At 41.0% G+C, this 17,577-nt stretch overlaps 1 protein-coding gene across 1 annotated transcript; it reads right to left on the reverse strand.

Annotated features, from left to right (window-relative positions):
* Positions 1-1,700: 1,700 nt before the first annotated feature.
* LOC148880588 (U-box domain-containing protein 33-like) lies at positions 1,701-16,505 on the reverse strand. Its single transcript, XM_088962544.1, has 3 exons — positions 15,437-16,505; positions 2,361-3,122; positions 1,701-2,013 (listed from the first exon to the last, which is right to left on the reverse strand). Exons 1-3 carry the CDS (start codon positions 15,974-15,976, stop codon positions 1,831-1,833), a joined length of 1,485 nt encoding a protein of 494 aa, XP_088818670.1. The 5' UTR covers positions 15,977-16,505; the 3' UTR covers positions 1,701-1,830.
* Between the last annotated feature and the right edge of the window lie 1,072 nt (positions 16,506-17,577).

The following is a 17,577-nucleotide window of genomic DNA, read 5'->3' on the forward strand; positions in this document are numbered from 1 at the left end:
AAATAAAAAAAAATTAGAAAATTATCAAAACCGCTCGAGTGGTTCAAACGGTTTAAATAATTAACTGGCTAGTTCAACGGTTTACTGACCAAAGTCAACGATTTTGGGGGAAAATAGAACCGATCAAATGACCAGTTTCCAGTTTTTCTGATCCAACCATCCGGTCCGATCCAGTTTTAAAAACCATGAGTCCCAGCTAAGCTAAGGCCTACAGAAAAAGTAAAAGCTTTTAACCGGTAGACATACTTAAATAAAACCTTTTACCAACTTTAATATTGAGCCAATTAAATCATAATCTAGGACTGATAGGCAAGTTAGGAGACCTTAATTCCGTCTCCAAAACCTAAACTTATGCCTTCGGGGGAATTTCATATCACTGAACTTAACCTAGGAATATATATGTTTTGGGCCCGGAAAATCTCCTAATTTGAATTTCTAGATAGAGATCTAAGGTGGCGTTTAACTTAGAAGCCGCTTGATAATGGCTGAAGTTGCCCAACTGAAGCACTTATTGCTGTCTTTTATTGGATGGCATAGTATTAGTAATTTTCCAAAATTCAGTTTCAGTCATTGAGGAGCCCACAATGTGGTTTATCAGCTGTTATTCAAAAGGGCAATTAGATAACATGTGATCTTTTGATATTTTGGGAGAATTACTTGCCACAATTCCATCCATAATGTGGTTTATCATATTTGATGGACAGAGTTCTCTCCCTTCTTGACGTACTTCAAACAGTAAACCATCTCCAACTAACAAATGGGGCCGTAACAAGTAATTTTCTATAGCCTATATATAGTCATATACTGATTACATGTATTCTTTTTCTGTTAGAGCATAACTGGGCATGGTTAAAAGTATCGATCGGATGTATCGTATTATATCTTTTGAAAAAGATATGGTCTGAAAGGTCCCCCAACTTTTTTTTTAATAATAAAAAACATCTTATAACCTTCCTAAAAAATACAAACTTTGAAAAAAAAAAAACGAAAAAAAAATGTGTATCGACCATTTCTAAGTACCAATATGATACAACCAAAATGCGTATCATATCGATACTTTGAACCTTGTACCTAGGGAGCCATATATGAAGGGGATGAATTCCCTCTAGATTGGTGAAGGGAAAATCGACGTGTACAAAATCGACCATTTCTAAGTACCAATACGATAAATCATTTTGGCTGAAGATTCTTCACTGTGAAATGAAAGACCCCTTTAAGGAGGAAATTGATTTATTGAGAACAAAGATTGTGCAGCAAGACAAGTAGCCTGAAGAGGCAACCAGTTTGAGCAGACTATGGCACTATGGAAGCTTCTATCATCATCTTTTTTCTTGGCAAGGCACTTTCAAACCAGAACTCACCCAGCTTGGTCTGGTGTTTTTCCAAAAGAAAAAAAAAAAAAAAAAGAGAAAATCCAAGACTCAAAAACAAGGATCCCTAAAACATAGATAGACATCCAACAATAGCATAGCGATGGATATTTTAAGGAAACACCAAATGCATCAACAAATTGAAAAGCACCAAGTAAAATACAGAACCAAATTAAATGGTTTAGGTATTTTCATAAAATATAACACTGATTTAAATGGTACTAATTTTTTAAGAGTTTTGAGTCTGAGGTAGCACTGAATTAAGTAGCAGAAAATGGGGTTTTTATTTAGTGTGAATTTATATGGGGCAACAATGGTACTGCCAAAGTATTGAATAAAACCTTCTCTTTTATATACCTGAAAAGTCTTTTAGTACATCTTTTGTAATATGCTTTACACACAACAAAATGGGAAAATCATCTTAGAAAGATGAAATTAAAGATCGCATACATGTAAAGTTTCATGACTGCTGTAGCCACTCCTGAATAGCAGCACGTAAGGCGTGGTTGGGGATAAAATTGCGGTGTTGGAGCCGAAGGTTTGTCATCGGTGAAGTATCATGACCAGTGTCTAGCCATCTTTTCAATGCCTCGCGTTCATAAGTGTGACCATCTGCTGCCACATGTGGGTCCTGCATGATTTCCTGCAATTTCATCAAGTAAAAGCAATTTCAACAACCTTAACCATGAAGTGCATACCTAAATTTTGTATTGGCTAGATCATGGTCCATTTAAGTATAACAGAGTTTGCTGAGCCATCTATGCTCTTCCTGGTTTACTGACATGGTGGATGAGGGAAAGTCAATTCATATTGAGGTCCAATGCTTTAAACCTAGTCTCTAGCCCAGGTTCATCCCAATTGCTCAAAGCAGAACAAGCCTATTAAGGAGGATGCATTGATCCATCTAAAATTTAAAAAACTAGCATCACTTTCAATGTTTTTTTTTTTTTTTTTTTTTGATAAATGTTAAGGAACAAGCTTACTACCAACCTGAAAAATGGGGCAAATGAAATGCGATGGAATCTCGCCATGTGCCTCGGATCTTTGATGATTTGATGATGAGGCTCCACATGAAAACTTCAGCCGTTCAAGTACAATCGACACATCTGACCCAAGGTCTGGCCGCCTCTGCCGCATCCGTTCACAACACCTCAGTGCCCAGTGAGCCAACTGCTTTGCCTGTAGAAGGGGCCATTTCCCTGCGGATTCATCCAATATTTCATGAAAGGTATCAGTATCTAATGCAGACTTGACCATCTGCACTATACCCAGGGCTGGTCCTCCTGTCAAAAGCAGTAATAGTATGATTCCAAATGAGTATACATCTGATGCTGGTGTTAACTCTTGAGTTGCTAGGAACTCGGGGTCGATGTAGCCATGGATGATAGGGTCAATTCTACGGCATGGTGTGGAGGTTCTGGCTGACCTTCCATTGTAGGGAATTAAGCAAGAATTGCTGAAACCACGCAGTTTGCTGACAAAGTTATCATCCAGAAGGATATTATCTGGCTTGAGATCACCATGGACAATCCTGTTAGGGTTGTTAGAGTGGAGGAAGATGAGAGCTGAGCATATGTCGGCAGCAATGCGGATTCGGACTTGCCATGGAAGAGGAGGAGTGTTGTTCCTACAGTTCAGTCGATCTTCAAGGCTTCCAGTAGGAAGATACTCGTAGACAAGAAAGTAATCTTCTGGACAGACGCCAATAAGTGAGACAATATTTGGATGCCTCACCTTGCTCAAGACATCCACCTAAATCAGAGCAATGGGCATGAACCATTATCAAACAGCATTGTTGCACTTTGATGATTTTGATTGTCAGTTCACATACAGATCAAGAAAAATAATACAAAAAGATGATTATAGATCATTGGTAACACAGAAGATGATGGGTCAATAGGATTAGTGCGACATATAAAGTGGAATACAGTTTTCTGTTTTAAACACATATATGGTGCTAATCCAGGTAATTCCTTCAATAAACATCTCACTCAGTTTAAGTATTTAAACAGACAACTAAAAATGTTTTAAAATTAAAAATATTATAAGATTACAATGTGCAGATCAAATAGAATTCAGTAACAAAGTGATGCTTGAATTTAAAAACATGCACAAAAAGAACAGCATTTTTGTAACATTGCAGGGGTATAAGGCAAAAACTTGTCCATGAACAGAAGGTGATTTCGTTGAGCGTTGATCCCTTTTAGGTTACAACCTAGGCTACAAGATGGATGATACGAAAGAGCAAAGAAGATAAATGGGAAAAATAATATTTCTTGATGATATGAATTCAACAGGTTACAACCTATTTATAATAAAGCTAAGGATACAACCAGAGAACAAATCGGCAAACTAAATTGGAATACAAAAAAGAAGGAAAAATATGTACAGCTAATTGGAGTGGAACTATATCTCCTAGAATTAAGGAGATAAAGATACAATCCTAAATCTGATGGAATACAATAACATCCCCCGTCAAACTCAAGATGGTAATGTATCAGTCATCTGGAGTTTGCCAACTAGAGTACGAAAGCGAAGAGGAGAGTGAGCTTTGGTAAATATATCTACAGACTAATCCTGGGAAGGGACTGGAATAAGGCGAACAATACCCTCGAGCACATGATGACGAATATAGTGACAATCAGTCTCAATATGCTTAGTGCGCTCATGAAATACATCATTTGGGCAATCTGTATGGCGCTACGATTGTCACAGTAAAGAGAGGTTGCAGATGAATGAGTGATTCCCATTGTTAGAATGTTAGAGTGATGTTCGGCTGATAAGAGTTCTTATTAGCCCATTCTTATGTTTAACTTATCTTGTAACTGGGCTTGTGTTAATGGGCCTGGGCCTAATCCTATTTAATGATTTAAGTCATCTGGGTGTCCCATCACTAATCAGGGGCATCCCAGTAATTTCTTGTACCTTGTACCATATTCATCTATAAATAAAGGACTGGTCGACTCGATAGAACAGTTCGACACTCTCTTCAGTTCTGTGGTTCTCTTCTCCTCCTTGCTACTTTGAGTATAGCTCTTCAGATTACATGGTATCAGAGCATTAGCTCCTTCCTGGTTTCAGCAGGCGCACTCTTTTCTCTTGCTGTCCTTTCATCTTCTCTCTTCCTTTTCTGGGTTGCTGCAGTGAAAACCTAGGAGTGTAAGAGAGTAAAGCAAGTTCGAACCTAGGGTTTCTCTTGGTTGTAGGACTCAAGGGAAGTAAGACCCAGAAGTAGATGTCCTACTAGATTACACCAGCAAGTAGTAGCTATTGGGCTATTAAGAGAGGTCTGTATAGGACAGACTTGGTTGAAGGCTGATTCAGCAGTCCTAGAACTAGCCGAGAGGGGGAGAACTTCCTCTACAGTTGCAGCTTCGTGCTCCAGCAAGACTGGTGCAGAACAAGTGGTAAAGACTTAGCTCCTTCAACTTCAGTTGCAGTCTTGGTGCATCAGAACAAGTGGTAAAGACTTAGCTCCTTCAACTTCAGTTGCAGTTTCGGTGCATCAGCTTCTACAGTTGCAGTCTTGGTGCATCAGCAAGACTCTTACAGAACTGCGGCAACTTCAGTTACAGATTTTCTTCAGGTCGGATATCAGCCCTACTCTTGGACTGAACTGGTTCAGTTACAGACCTTTACCTTTTACCAAAACTGCGGCAACTTTTGCACCACACAGTTGCGGCCTTAAACTTTTACCAACACTGTGAACTGGTTCAGTTACAGACCTCTACTTGCTACTGTACCCGTACTGTGAATACAGTGACCAATTTGGCCAGTCCTTAACAGAATCACCTATAGTACTGTGAACAACTCTTGGACTGAAGTCAAGATGTCCTCACTATCCGGGGAAGTTTCCTCTAGAGATAACAGACCTGTTACAAGGTCCTCAAACCTGGAAAACCCTAATCTGCACAGCTTGCAGATTACAAGTGTGCTGCTAGATGAGTATAACTTCAAAGAGTGGTCTGTCTCAGCAATGCTGTTCATTACCTCTCGTGACCTCATAGGCTATTTGGATGGAGACAAGAAACAACCAGAAATTGGCAGTCCTGAATACACCGTGTGGCGCAAGGAAAATGCCACAGTCATGTCTTGGTTGCTGGCCTTTATGACTCCTAGGGTGGCCAGAACTGTTCATCACTTCCCCACAGCTGCTAAAATTTGGGAGAAAGTATCTAAGACATATGGCCAGAAAAAGAACAATGCTAGAATCTACAGGCTGAACCAAGACATTGCAGCCCTAAGGCAAGGAGACATGTCCGTGGCAACCTACTTTGCAACACTGGAAGGCCTCTGGGAAGAGCTTGACCACCATTTGATCTTGGATTGGGAAAATGCTAATGATAAGGGGAGGCATGATAAGCAGATTGAGGAGGGCAGAGCCTTCAAGTTTCTGGCGGGTCTTGACCCTGTATATGAAGGTATAAGGTCACAGATTCTAGGGAGAGATGAATTACCTGAGCTTCACCATGTCTACTACCTGGTGAGGAATGAAGAAGTAAGGAGAAAGGAGATGCAAGTTGACTTCCAGACACAGTCAACAGAACTACCTGGAGAACATTCAGCCTTAGTCTCCACTAAGGGGAATAGATTTTCAGACAAGAAGTCCCTCAAGTGTACACATTGTGGTGGTGAGAAACACACAAAGGAGAAATGTTGGGTCATGTACCCTCATCTGAAGCCAGTTGCTCTGAGAAAGGACAAAAGGCAACATAAGGGCCACACAGCAAGTGGGAATCTTGCCACCAACAACAGTAGTGACAACAACTCACAGAGTATTCAGACAGTGTCATCTTCCATCGCAAGGCAGGCTGCCGACTCCTCTGGACCAAGTACTTTGGGCTTCACAGCTAGTGAGGTAGAAGTTCTCAGCCGGGCATTAGCCCATCTGAAGAACAATTCTTTAGCTTCCACCTCTCTTGCCAAATCAAGTACAACCTCTGCATTTAGTGCATCTAGTTCCATTAATTCTACCTCTTGGGTGATTGATTCAGGAGCCACTAACCATATGACACATATGTCCTCCTTATTCTCCACATATCATCTGTTGTCTGGCCAAGATAAGATGAGAGTAGCTGATGGGTCCCTCTCCACCATCTCTGGAAAGGGGGTGGTTGACCTAAGCAAGGATCTCTCTCTTAAATCAGTCCTACATGTTCCTAGTCTTACCTCAAATCTGTTGTCTGTTTCAAAGCTTACAAAAAACTTGAACTATAGTATAACTTTCTTTCCTTCTCATTGTGTCTTCCAGGACAGATTGACGAGGAGAACGATTGGGAGTGGTCATGAGTATGGGGGCCTCTACTATTTTGATGAAGATGTCAGCTCAGCCTTGCAAGCTTCTACTACTAGTCCGGAAAGTGTGGAGTCAATAGCTAGGCTGCACTTGTGGCATGCTAGGCTAGGTCATTTGTCTTTTTCTTCCTTAGCAATGTTGTTTCCCAAATTATGTAAGGGCATTCTGAGTCAGAGTTTAATTTGTGATGTGTGTCAAATGTCAAAACAATGCAGATCAATGTATCCAATTTCTAGTAATGAAATTCAAGCCCCTTTTGATTTGGTTCATTCTGATGTTTGGGGTCCTTCACCCATTGTTTCCATTGATGGCGTCCGTTACTTTATCAGTTTTATTGACCATTATTCTCGGTGCACTTGGATTTATCTGTTGAAAGGACGTGAAGAAGTTCCCCAGATAACTATGATGTTTTGCAAGATGGTTGAAACACAATTTGATAGAAAGATCAAGCAATTCCGTTCAAACAATGCAGTTGAATACTTTGAAAGATCCATGAACTCATTCATGGAAGATGCAAGCATGTTACATCAATCATCATGTGCTTACACCCCTCAGCAAAATGGGGTTGCTGAGCGCAAGAACAGGCATCTATTGGAGACAGCTCGAGCCCTTCTTTTCCAGCACAATGTGCCCAAGCAATATTGGTCTCAAGCTGTTCTTACTGCATCTTACCTGATAAATCGGATGCCATCTAAGGTACTGGGTATGAAGACTCCTTTCTCTGTTTTGTGTCCCACTCTTCCAGAATTTCCTCTTCCCCCGCGGGTTTTTTGTTGTACATGCTTCATACATGTGAATGATCCAAAGAATACCAAGCTGGATCCTAAGGCTACAAAGGGAATATTTTTGGGGTACTCTCCTACGCAGAAGGGGTATAAGTGTTATGATCCTGCCTCCAAGAAAAAATGTCACTAGGGATGTAGTCTTCTTTGAGTCTCAACCCTATTTCCAGTCTTCTCAAAATCCTCTTCAGAGAGAGAGTAGTGGGTTGGAAGAGGATTCTCATTCTCCCTTCTTTTTTGTTCCCATTTCATCACCTTCCACTACTACTAGCTGTAACATTTCGGGTCAACTTAGTGAGACTTCCACTGTGCCAGTTGCTTCTCCAAATTCGGCTGATGCTCCTGAAGGTTCTAGTAAACAAGAAAAAGAGATACTTACATACAGTAGAAGGAAGAAGGCCCCTCAACCTCATGATTGCAACCAGTTGAACTCAGATCAATCTGTCTCTGCAATCCAAGGTAATTCTGATTCACTCAATTCAGATTTGGATCTTCCTATTGCTCTCCGTAAGCCTGTTCGTTCTTGTACCACTCGGCATCCCATAGCCGATTATGTTTCTTACTCACACTTATCCCCTGCCTATCATTCATTTGTGTCTGCCCTTTCCTCTGTATGTGTCCCTTCCAGGTATTCAGAGGCGGCATCTGATCCGAGGTGGAAACAAGCCATGAATGAGGAGATGAAAGCCCTAATGAAAGCAAGGACATGGGAATTGGTGGACCTGCCAGAAGGGAAAGGCACTGTTGGGTGCAAGTGGGTATTCACAGTAAAGCACAGGGAAGATGGGTCAATTGAGAGGTACAATGCCAGACTTGTGGCAAAGGGATTTATACAAAAGGAATTGACTACAAGGAAACCTTTGCCCCAGTAGCAAAGCTCAACACAATCAGTGTTCTACTGTCACTAGCAGCAAAATTCTCTTGGGAACTTCATCAGCTGGATGTGAAGAATGCCTTCCTAAATGGTGATCTTCATGAAGAGGTATTCATGGAACCCCCACCTGGATATGATGTTGGAAAGAATGTATGTAAACTAAGGAAAGCATTATATGGTTTGAAGCAATCTCCCCGGGCATGGTTTGAGAGACTTTGTTTGGCCATGAAGAAAGTAGGGTACACTCAGAGCAGTGCAAATCATACATTGTTTACAAGGAGACAGGATGACAAACTTACAGCACTCATTGTGTATGTGGATGATATGGTGATTATTGGAAATGATGTGAAAGAGTGAAGAGGCTGAAGGAGTTCTTAGCTTCAGAATTTGAGATCAAAGACCTGGGAAATCTGAGATACTTTCTTGGAATTGAAGTTGCTAGATCAAGAGAAGGAATCTACATATGTCAAAGAAAGTATGTGCTAGATCTCCTAGAAGAAACAGGCATGATGGGGTGCAGGCCAGCAGACACTCCAATAGAACCAAGCCATGGATTACAAGAATCAATGGGTGAGGAATACTGTGATAAGGAAAGGTACCAAAAGTTGGTAGGAAAACTGATATACTTATCCCTTACTCGGCCAGATATTGCCTATGCAGTGCATGTTGTCAGTCAATTCATGCACTCACCAAAGGCCCCTCATATGAGAGCAGTGGAAATAATCCTCAGATACTTGAAAACTTGCCCAGGGAAAGGAATTCTATTCAGAAAAAACAACAGACTTGAAATTGAAACCTACACTGATGCTGATTGGGCTGGGTCCGTTGGAGACAGAAAATCAACCTCAGGTTACTGTACATTCTTGGGAGGAAACCTAGTCAAATGGCGTAGTAAGAAGCGGAATGTTGTGGCTGGATCAAGTGCAGAAGCAGAATACCGGGCTATGGCACACGGAGTTGCTGAACTCTTATGGCTTAGGACTCTCCTTAATGAGCTTGGTATCAAGACTGAGGGTCCTCTCAAGCTGTATTGTGATAATAAAGCTGCTATCAACATTGCCAATAATCCTGTGCAGCATGACAGGACAAAACATATTGAAATTGATCGACACTTTGTCAGAGAGAGAATTATTTCAGGAGAACTTTGTGTGCCTTATACTCCATCAGAGATGCAGATTGCAGATGTATTAACTAAAGGGCTGGCATCAACGAAGTTCAGGGACATACTAGGCAAGCTAAACATGATTGATATTCATGCTTAGCTTGAGGGGGAGTGTTAGAATGTTAGAGTGATGTTCGGCTAATAAGAGTTCTTATTAGCCCATTCTTATGTTTAACTTATCTTGTAACTGGGCTTGTGTTAATGGGCCTGGGCCTAATCCTGTTTAATGATTTAAGTCATCTGGGTGTCCCATCACTAATCAGGGGCATCCCAGTAATTTCTTGTACCTTGTACCATATTCATCTATAAATAAAGGACTGGTCGACTGGATAGAACAGTTCGACACTCTCTTCAGTTCTGTGGTTCTCTTCTCCTCCTTGCTACTTTGAGTATAGCTCTTCAGATTACACCCATGTCATGGAGTAACCATCGTAACCATAACAACTCGGAGGTAGTGTCAGTAAGAGCTCGATATTCAGCCTCAGTACTGGAACGAGAGACAACCGTTTGCTTCTTACTACGCCAAGATATAAGAGAATCGCCAAGAAAGAAGCAATAACCAGTAATGGAGCATCTGTCAGTAGGATCACCGGCCCAATCAGCATCAGAATATGCGATCAAATAAAGAGAGGAAGAACTGGAGTAGTGAAGTCCACGAAACAAAGTGCCCTTGACATAACGGATGATGCGAAGCACGGCAGCATAATGAGTAGTGCGAGGGGCAGACATGAACTGACTCACAGTATGGACAGCATACGCAATATCAAGACGAGTAACCGTAAGGTATACAAGACTGCCAACTAGTTGCCAATATAAGGTGCAGTCACTGAGAGAGGAGTACCATCAGTGGCTGAAAAATGGGCATTAGGCTCAACCGAAGTGTTAATAGTCTTAGTATCAGTGATGCCGGTATGAGAAACAAGATCAGTGGCATACTTGGCCTGAGATAGATAATATTCTGATTGGTCGGAGGAGACCTCAATGCCTAAGAAATAATTTAGTTGACCAAGATCTTTCATTTCAAACTGTTTGCTGAGAAAAGTTTTAAGAGCATAAATGCCCTGCAAATCATCGCCAGTAATGATCATGTCATCCACATAAAGGAGGAGAAGTACACAACCCTGAGAGGTCTTACGAATGAATAAGGCATGATCATGAGTGATAGACTGAAAACCAAACTGACAAACAATAGAGCTGATTAGGGAGATGATCATAACCAGGAGGGGGCTGCATATAAATCTCTTCAGAAAGATCTCCATTGAAAAAATCATTCTTAACATCCATCTGAAATAGCTGCCAGTGCTTAGCTGCAGCAACCGCAATAAGACTGCGAACAGAAGTGAGACGGGCTACTGGGGCAAAAGTCTCCTCATAATCAATGCCATACTCCTGTGTGAACCCTTTTGCTACCAATCTAGCTTTATATCTTTCAACTGAACCATCTGCCCGAATCTTGATTTTGTACACCCACTTACAACCAATCACGGATTTATCTGAAGGCAGGTCAACTAAATCCCAAGTATGAGTGCTTGTAAGAGCTTGGATTTCTTCTACCATTGCTATTTGTCATAGAGGGTCAGTATTAGCCTCGCGATAAGTACAAGGATCGTATAAAGAAACAATGGTAGAGTAATAGTGGGAACCATGAAGAAGAATGGAATGTTTAGTGACCCTACCAGAACGACGGAGTGGAGCATCAGAATGATCAGGGTCTAATTCAGCAGGAGGAATCAAGAGTTCAGAATAAGATAGAGCTGGAGAATCCATAGCTAAGGTAGATGCATAAGGAGAGGTTGCAGGTTGTGCATTATTGTTAGAGCTATCAAGAAAAAACGAAATAGTAGGATCAGTAAAAAAATTTGAAGATGTCGTGGTAACTCGAAATGGGGAGAGACTTGAGAACATTTTGTGTTCCCAAAAGGTAACATGATGAGATATGCGAAGTCGTTGGGAAAGAGGATCCCAACACCGATATCCTTTATGTTCAATACCATACCCGAGAAAACAATATAAACATGCTTTTGGTTCTAATTTGGTATGTTCATGAGGTTGTAATAAAACAAAACAAGCACAACCAAATACACGAAGAGACTGGTAATCAAGACAATGGCCATACAACCGTTCATAAGGAGAAATGTTACCAATAACGGGAGAAGGAATCCGATTGATGGTATAAACAACAGTGAGGGCTGCCTCCCCCCAAAAACGCCCAGGACAAGAGGAAGAGATTAAAAGAGCTCAGGCAAGATTAAGAATATGCCTATGTTTTCGTTCTGCACGCCCATTTTGTTGAGAGGTGTCGGGATAAGATCTATGAATGATGGTTCCAATTTGTGAAAGAAATTGGGTAAAGATAGAATCGCTATATTCCTTAGCATTATCAGTGCGAAAAATTTTGATGATAGAGGAAAACCGAATTTTGATCATGGTGGCAAATTGAATATAAATTGCAGGTAATTCAGATTTATTACGCATGAGATAAATCCATGTATACCAAGAGAAATCATCAATAAATCACAAAATAACCCAAACCACCCATGGTATTATGAGGCGAATGCCCCCAAATATCAAAATGAATAAGATTAAAAAGTGCAGAAGAAACAAAATCACTTATATTAAAAGGCAAAGCATGATGTTTTGAAAGATGACAGGAAACACAATCAAAGGGTGTTGTTTTAACAGGACCCAAACATCCATTAGAAATTAAAAATCCTAACCTAGAGGTAAAAATGTGACCAAGACGAGAGTGCCAGACGCTAGAAATGACAGCAACATCAAAAGATGGTAATTGAAGAGATGATAGCTCAAACAGTCTCTCAACCTTACGACCTGTCCCAATGATCATCCCTATCCGTGGATCCTACACAGTACAACCGCGACTTGAGAAATGTATGTCAAAATCAAGTTCACATAATTGTCCAACAGATATAAGATTTAGAGATAATTGAAGTACAAAAAAAGTATTAGGTAGTGACAAACGAGGTGTTGAAATAGTTCCTATACTTTTGACAGTTAAGGTTGAACTATCGACAGTATGAACAATTGGTGCAACAGAAGGTTGGAACTTGGAAGTATACAAAGATGAATTGAATGCCATATGATTGCAACAGGTAGAATCAAAATACCATAATGAGGTAGTACTTGGAGTGACGGACAAGACTGAATTAGAAGGCATACCAGAAGCAGGTTGGAGCTGGTGAAGAAGGGCTTGGAGGTCTCGAAGAGAAAATTTTGGAGAGGTGTTATCAGAAGAATCCTCTGTGGCAGCAGCGACAGTAGAACTCGAAGCCTGAGAACCCATGGATAAGGACCTCTGTTTAAACGCCGTTTTGGCTTGCAGGCGGCGACACTCAGAAATAGTGTGACCAGTCTTCTTGCAGTAATTGCAGAAACTCCGTTTTGAGGATTTAGAGGAAGTTGAAGAAGTACTAGACGTACCTGGAGTAGCAAGAACAACATCAATAGATAGTAAGGATTGTTCATCTCGAAGTGTTTTTAGTCAAGTTTCTTCAGAGAGCAAATCTTTGATCACAACTTTAAGGGAGGGCAATGGGCTACGATGAAGTAGAGTACCACTAATGGGTTCATACTCATCATTAAGAATCATCAGAAGATGCCAAACAAGTTGGTGATTGCGAAACTTGGAATAAGTAGTGGCCGCAGAGGTACTATCCCATTCAGGTTCACACTGTGCCAACTGATCCCAAAGAACTTGTAATTCAGAGACATAACTGTGAATGGTCTGTTCAGGTTGCTGTTTCATACGGTGAAGATGCCTATAGAGTTGAAACTGGTGCACATCATCAGAAATAGAATAACGAGCTTGTAAGAAATTCCATACGTCTTTAGGAGAGTCGTATCTGCGAAATTCCAACTTGATGCTTGCAATACAAGTATTGCGAAACCAGGTCAATATTTGATGATTTTTCCCATCCCATTTTTCTATTCGTTCGACAAATTTATCCTCTGTTTCATCAGCAATTTTAGTGAGTTTGGGAATCTCACTAGTCACATACCGCCATAGAAGGTGTCCCTTGAGAAAACTACGCATCTCTTGGGACCATAAATCATAATTTGAGCCATCGAAGGTAATAGTGATGGGATGAGAAATATGTTGAGCAGCTTCAGATGAATCCATGAGGAAAAATGCAAAATTTTGGAGCAACAAGTCACGGGAAAGTCTCAGTACTAACCTTAAACACAGGTTTCATAGCAAGCAACTTAGGCACAAGTTTCGGGAATGCTCACACCAATGGCACACATGGGCTGCATGCTTCATTCAAGTAGCATGGCATCGGTTCAAAAGAAGGAAGGATGCGACTGAGAAACGTTGAGCGAAGCACCGATCGTTGTTGTTCCATACTTTGCGAGTCGCGAGTTGTGAGGCTTTTGTCTTCTCAGAGAGAGAGAGAGAAAGACGATGGAGAATGCGTCGGGGAGCGCTTCTCTCCTAGGAGGGCTAGACGCGAAGAAGTGAGCCTTCAATCGGAGACTACTACACTACTCTCTTCACCATCGTATGGAGGTCAACCGCCCTTATCTTGCCGGTCCTGATGACATCCGCCGCTTCCACTCTGACGATTACGTCGACTTCCTCGTATCCATAAAACCCGAGACTCTCCACGACCACACACATGCCTGCCACCTCAAGTGCTTCAACGTTGGCGAGGACTGCCCCGTTTTCAACGGCTTGTTTGCCTTCTATCAGGCGTCCACCGAAGGATCAATTGGTGCTGCTATTAAGTTGAACCATGGGGATGCAAATATTGCCTTGAATTGGGCGGGTGGATTGCATCACGCGAAGAAGAGTGAGAGCAGGGGGGATCAAGAACCGTTGAGCAACAAGACGCGGAAGAAACCACCGAACTCAGACCAAATCAAAATTTGTAGAAGAGAAACAAGAACCGCAGAGAAGCAAGAAGACACGGATCGCAGCTCTGATACCAAGATACGGAAGAGCAAAGAAGATAAATGGGAAAAATAATATTTCTTGATGATATGAATTCAATAGGTTACAACCTATTTATAATAAAGCTAAGGATACAACCAGAGAACAGGTCGGCAACCTAAATTGGAATACAAAAAGGAAAGAAAAATATGTACAACTAATTGGAGTGGAACTATATTTCCTAGAATTAAGGAGATAAAGATACGATCCTAAATCTGATGGAATACGCTAACAATGGAAGTTTCCTAGTACCCCAAATGGTGTATTTATATTAGCTTCATTTTAGAGAATTCAAAAAGGGAACAGTTGCACAACTCTAGAGTCTACTTCCTTCACTCCCTTATTCTCACATTTCTTCCGGTCTCCACATACAGCTCTTCATCTTCATTTGGTTAAATCAGATTTTCTCCTTTTCATCCTCAAATTAGATTACACAAAAGAATAAATCAATTTTCAATTCAAAATTAAACTTAAGACAAGCAAGAAAGAATTTTAAATGCAACAAAACAAAAGTATGAAGATGTAAAGTACTTCTTTGGCAAAAGAAAATATAAAGTTAAGAAGCATGATATATTTATTGGATGAGGAGATAACAACCAGAAATATAAATATAAAAATGCACAAAGGGTGAAGATGGAATGCCCCAGAAGTCCAAATAAGAAAATAAAATAAAGAGAGAGGTTGAACAGAAAGTAGGAAAAGATTTTTTCCCGGATATATTATATGGTTTATTACAACTTATTTTTGTCAATAGATTTTATTAATCAATATGGAATATTTCTTTGTCTTTTTTCTTTATTTTGTGTCTGTCTGTATGACACCATGGCTAGACCTGAATCTCCTGATGGTAAAGTTTTCTTCCCGATCAAAGATAAACAGTGCGTTTGAATAGGGTTGAATTGGGTAGTGATCTGATTAGGCTCAATTGCAGATGTATCCAATCAGACTGGATGATCGATGATAATAGAGGTAGCAATGTGTGAAAGGAATGACAGGGTTATTACCTCCCTTTGAAATTCGTTGCGATCCTGCAAGGTATCCGAGCCAAACATCTTAATAGCGACCTGGGTATTTCGAAGTTGGCCTCTGTAGACGCTCCTCCCGTTTCCCCCTTCACTGATCTTCTTCGATGGGTCCAAGTTGAGGGTTGCTCTCTCAATTTCCGTGGAAGTAATCTCGGAGAAGAACTGGGGCACCTGTGAACTCCCGACCGCCTCTTGGCACCTTGTCCGTATCTCATCTGCCCTAGTTAATGCCCTTTCACGCTCAGACAGCAGTTGCTCACGCTCTCTCTGCAACCTATCGCGCTCGTTCTTCAACTCATCACGCTCTTTCTGCAATCCATCTCGCAACTCTCGCTCTCTCTGCAACTCAATCCGCAGGTCGTTCCGCTGTTTCAGCAACTCGTCTCTTTGGTACTTGAGACTGGCCATGAGTTCTACCCAAGAGAGGATCTTCTCCTCGAACTCATCCAGCATGCCATCGGAATCAGCGATTTGGCGATCAAGTGAGGAAATCCGCACGGACGACCACCCGAGATCCATTGTGACATTCACCGGCTTGTGAGAGATGTTTATAGTTGTTGTAGAACTTCGGAGTGATCACTGATCTGGACTCTTCTATTCAAGCGAGAGTAGCCGACGACTCGACGTTGACGATTTGAGTCAAAATCTATTTGACAGAGACAGAGCAGTCGTTGTAGAGATGTATTCTGTGAATCGCGTGTAGGGAAAAGAAAGGCAGGGGGTTCTTATTTGAGTTGAGCCCCACCATCATCAGAAGCTCAGCGACTTGCTAGCATGGCAGAAGGCTTGAGGCTCAGTGGATTTTAAAGAAAAGGTTTCAACCCTGCTCAACTGGTAACCTGGGTTATCTCTCTGGTACGAGAATCACACTGTTGGTGCTCGTACAAGAATCCTCTAAAGTGGGTATAGACGACTGAACTGAAGGCTAATAAATGGCCGTGAAGAAGAAGAAACTAGGTTAATAGGGATGTGCCTGAAGCTGAGGTGACAGTAATATCTCTGGCCTCTGGGCTGCTGAGTCCGGAATTCGGATCTCCCGTCCTCGAGACGGAGCGCTCTGCCGTTCAACTATTTATACGTCAGCCACATGAATTAGACGGCTGATTGGTGGTTATCCATGTGAATAGGAGACCGGAGTACTTATTTGTTATTATTAACGTGAGATGTTCCCAAGTCACGGTGGATGTACATGTAATGCGCCCATTTGTGAGGAGCACTGTAGACAGCTCTTGTAAATTTGTTGAAATTCTGTTTATCCAGCTGTCCAACTAGTTATTATATTCGGTTCGCACATTGGTCAGGGTTTGCGCTTTCTTGATTCTTTTCTTGTGATACAAGAATCTCTCAATCCGAAGTCGATTCCTTTTCTTTTCCCCCTATCAAGGATCCTTTGATCGGCGACAAATATAGTTAATACGACAACTACTACGAGATGTTCAAAGCTTCGGCATCACCTTTTTACCTGAATCCGTCTCAACTTGGAATTTGGAAAATGGCCATTTAATGCTCTCGGAGCAAAGAATAAGATAGTTTCCTGAATCCAAAGGTTTATAGCATTGCGTATGCTGAGAGTGCTCGTAATATTTGGATGGATCTCAAAGACAGAGATACTCACAAGGGAATGCTCCACATATTTTTTCATTTGAAGCGTGAATTAATTTTATTTAAGCAAAAAAATATAATCTCGGTTTCTTCATATTTTACAAAAATGAAATGGCTGTGGGATGAACTCTCCACCTATGCAAATGTACCTTAGTGATCATGTGGTGGTGCAGTCAAATGGAACGAGTGTATCAATTCCTCGTTGGGTTAAGTGATTGATGAATCAACGAATCAGTTAGGAGTCTGATTCCTGAGTTGAATGGCCCCACAGTTCAAATCAAATGGACGACCTCTTCTGACAAAAAAAACATTAAAATTTAAAAAATGGCCAAAACTGTTTGAGGGTTCAATGCTTTTATTATTGGCATCAATGATTTGCTGATCAAATCAATAGTTTTTGGTAAAATAACGGTTTTGGAGTAAAACAAAATCGGTCACTTGACTGATTCTTGGTTTTTCCGATCTGACCGTCTAATTTTGAAAACCATGTTTATTATTGTTAGATCTAACATTCTTGG

The sequence above is a fragment of the Nelumbo lutea genome, chromosome 1, assembly GCF_056320005.1.
Source record: "Nelumbo lutea isolate HS-2025 chromosome 1, American lotus-T2T, whole genome shotgun sequence".
Lineage (NCBI taxonomy): Eukaryota > Viridiplantae > Streptophyta > Magnoliopsida > Proteales > Nelumbonaceae > Nelumbo > Nelumbo lutea.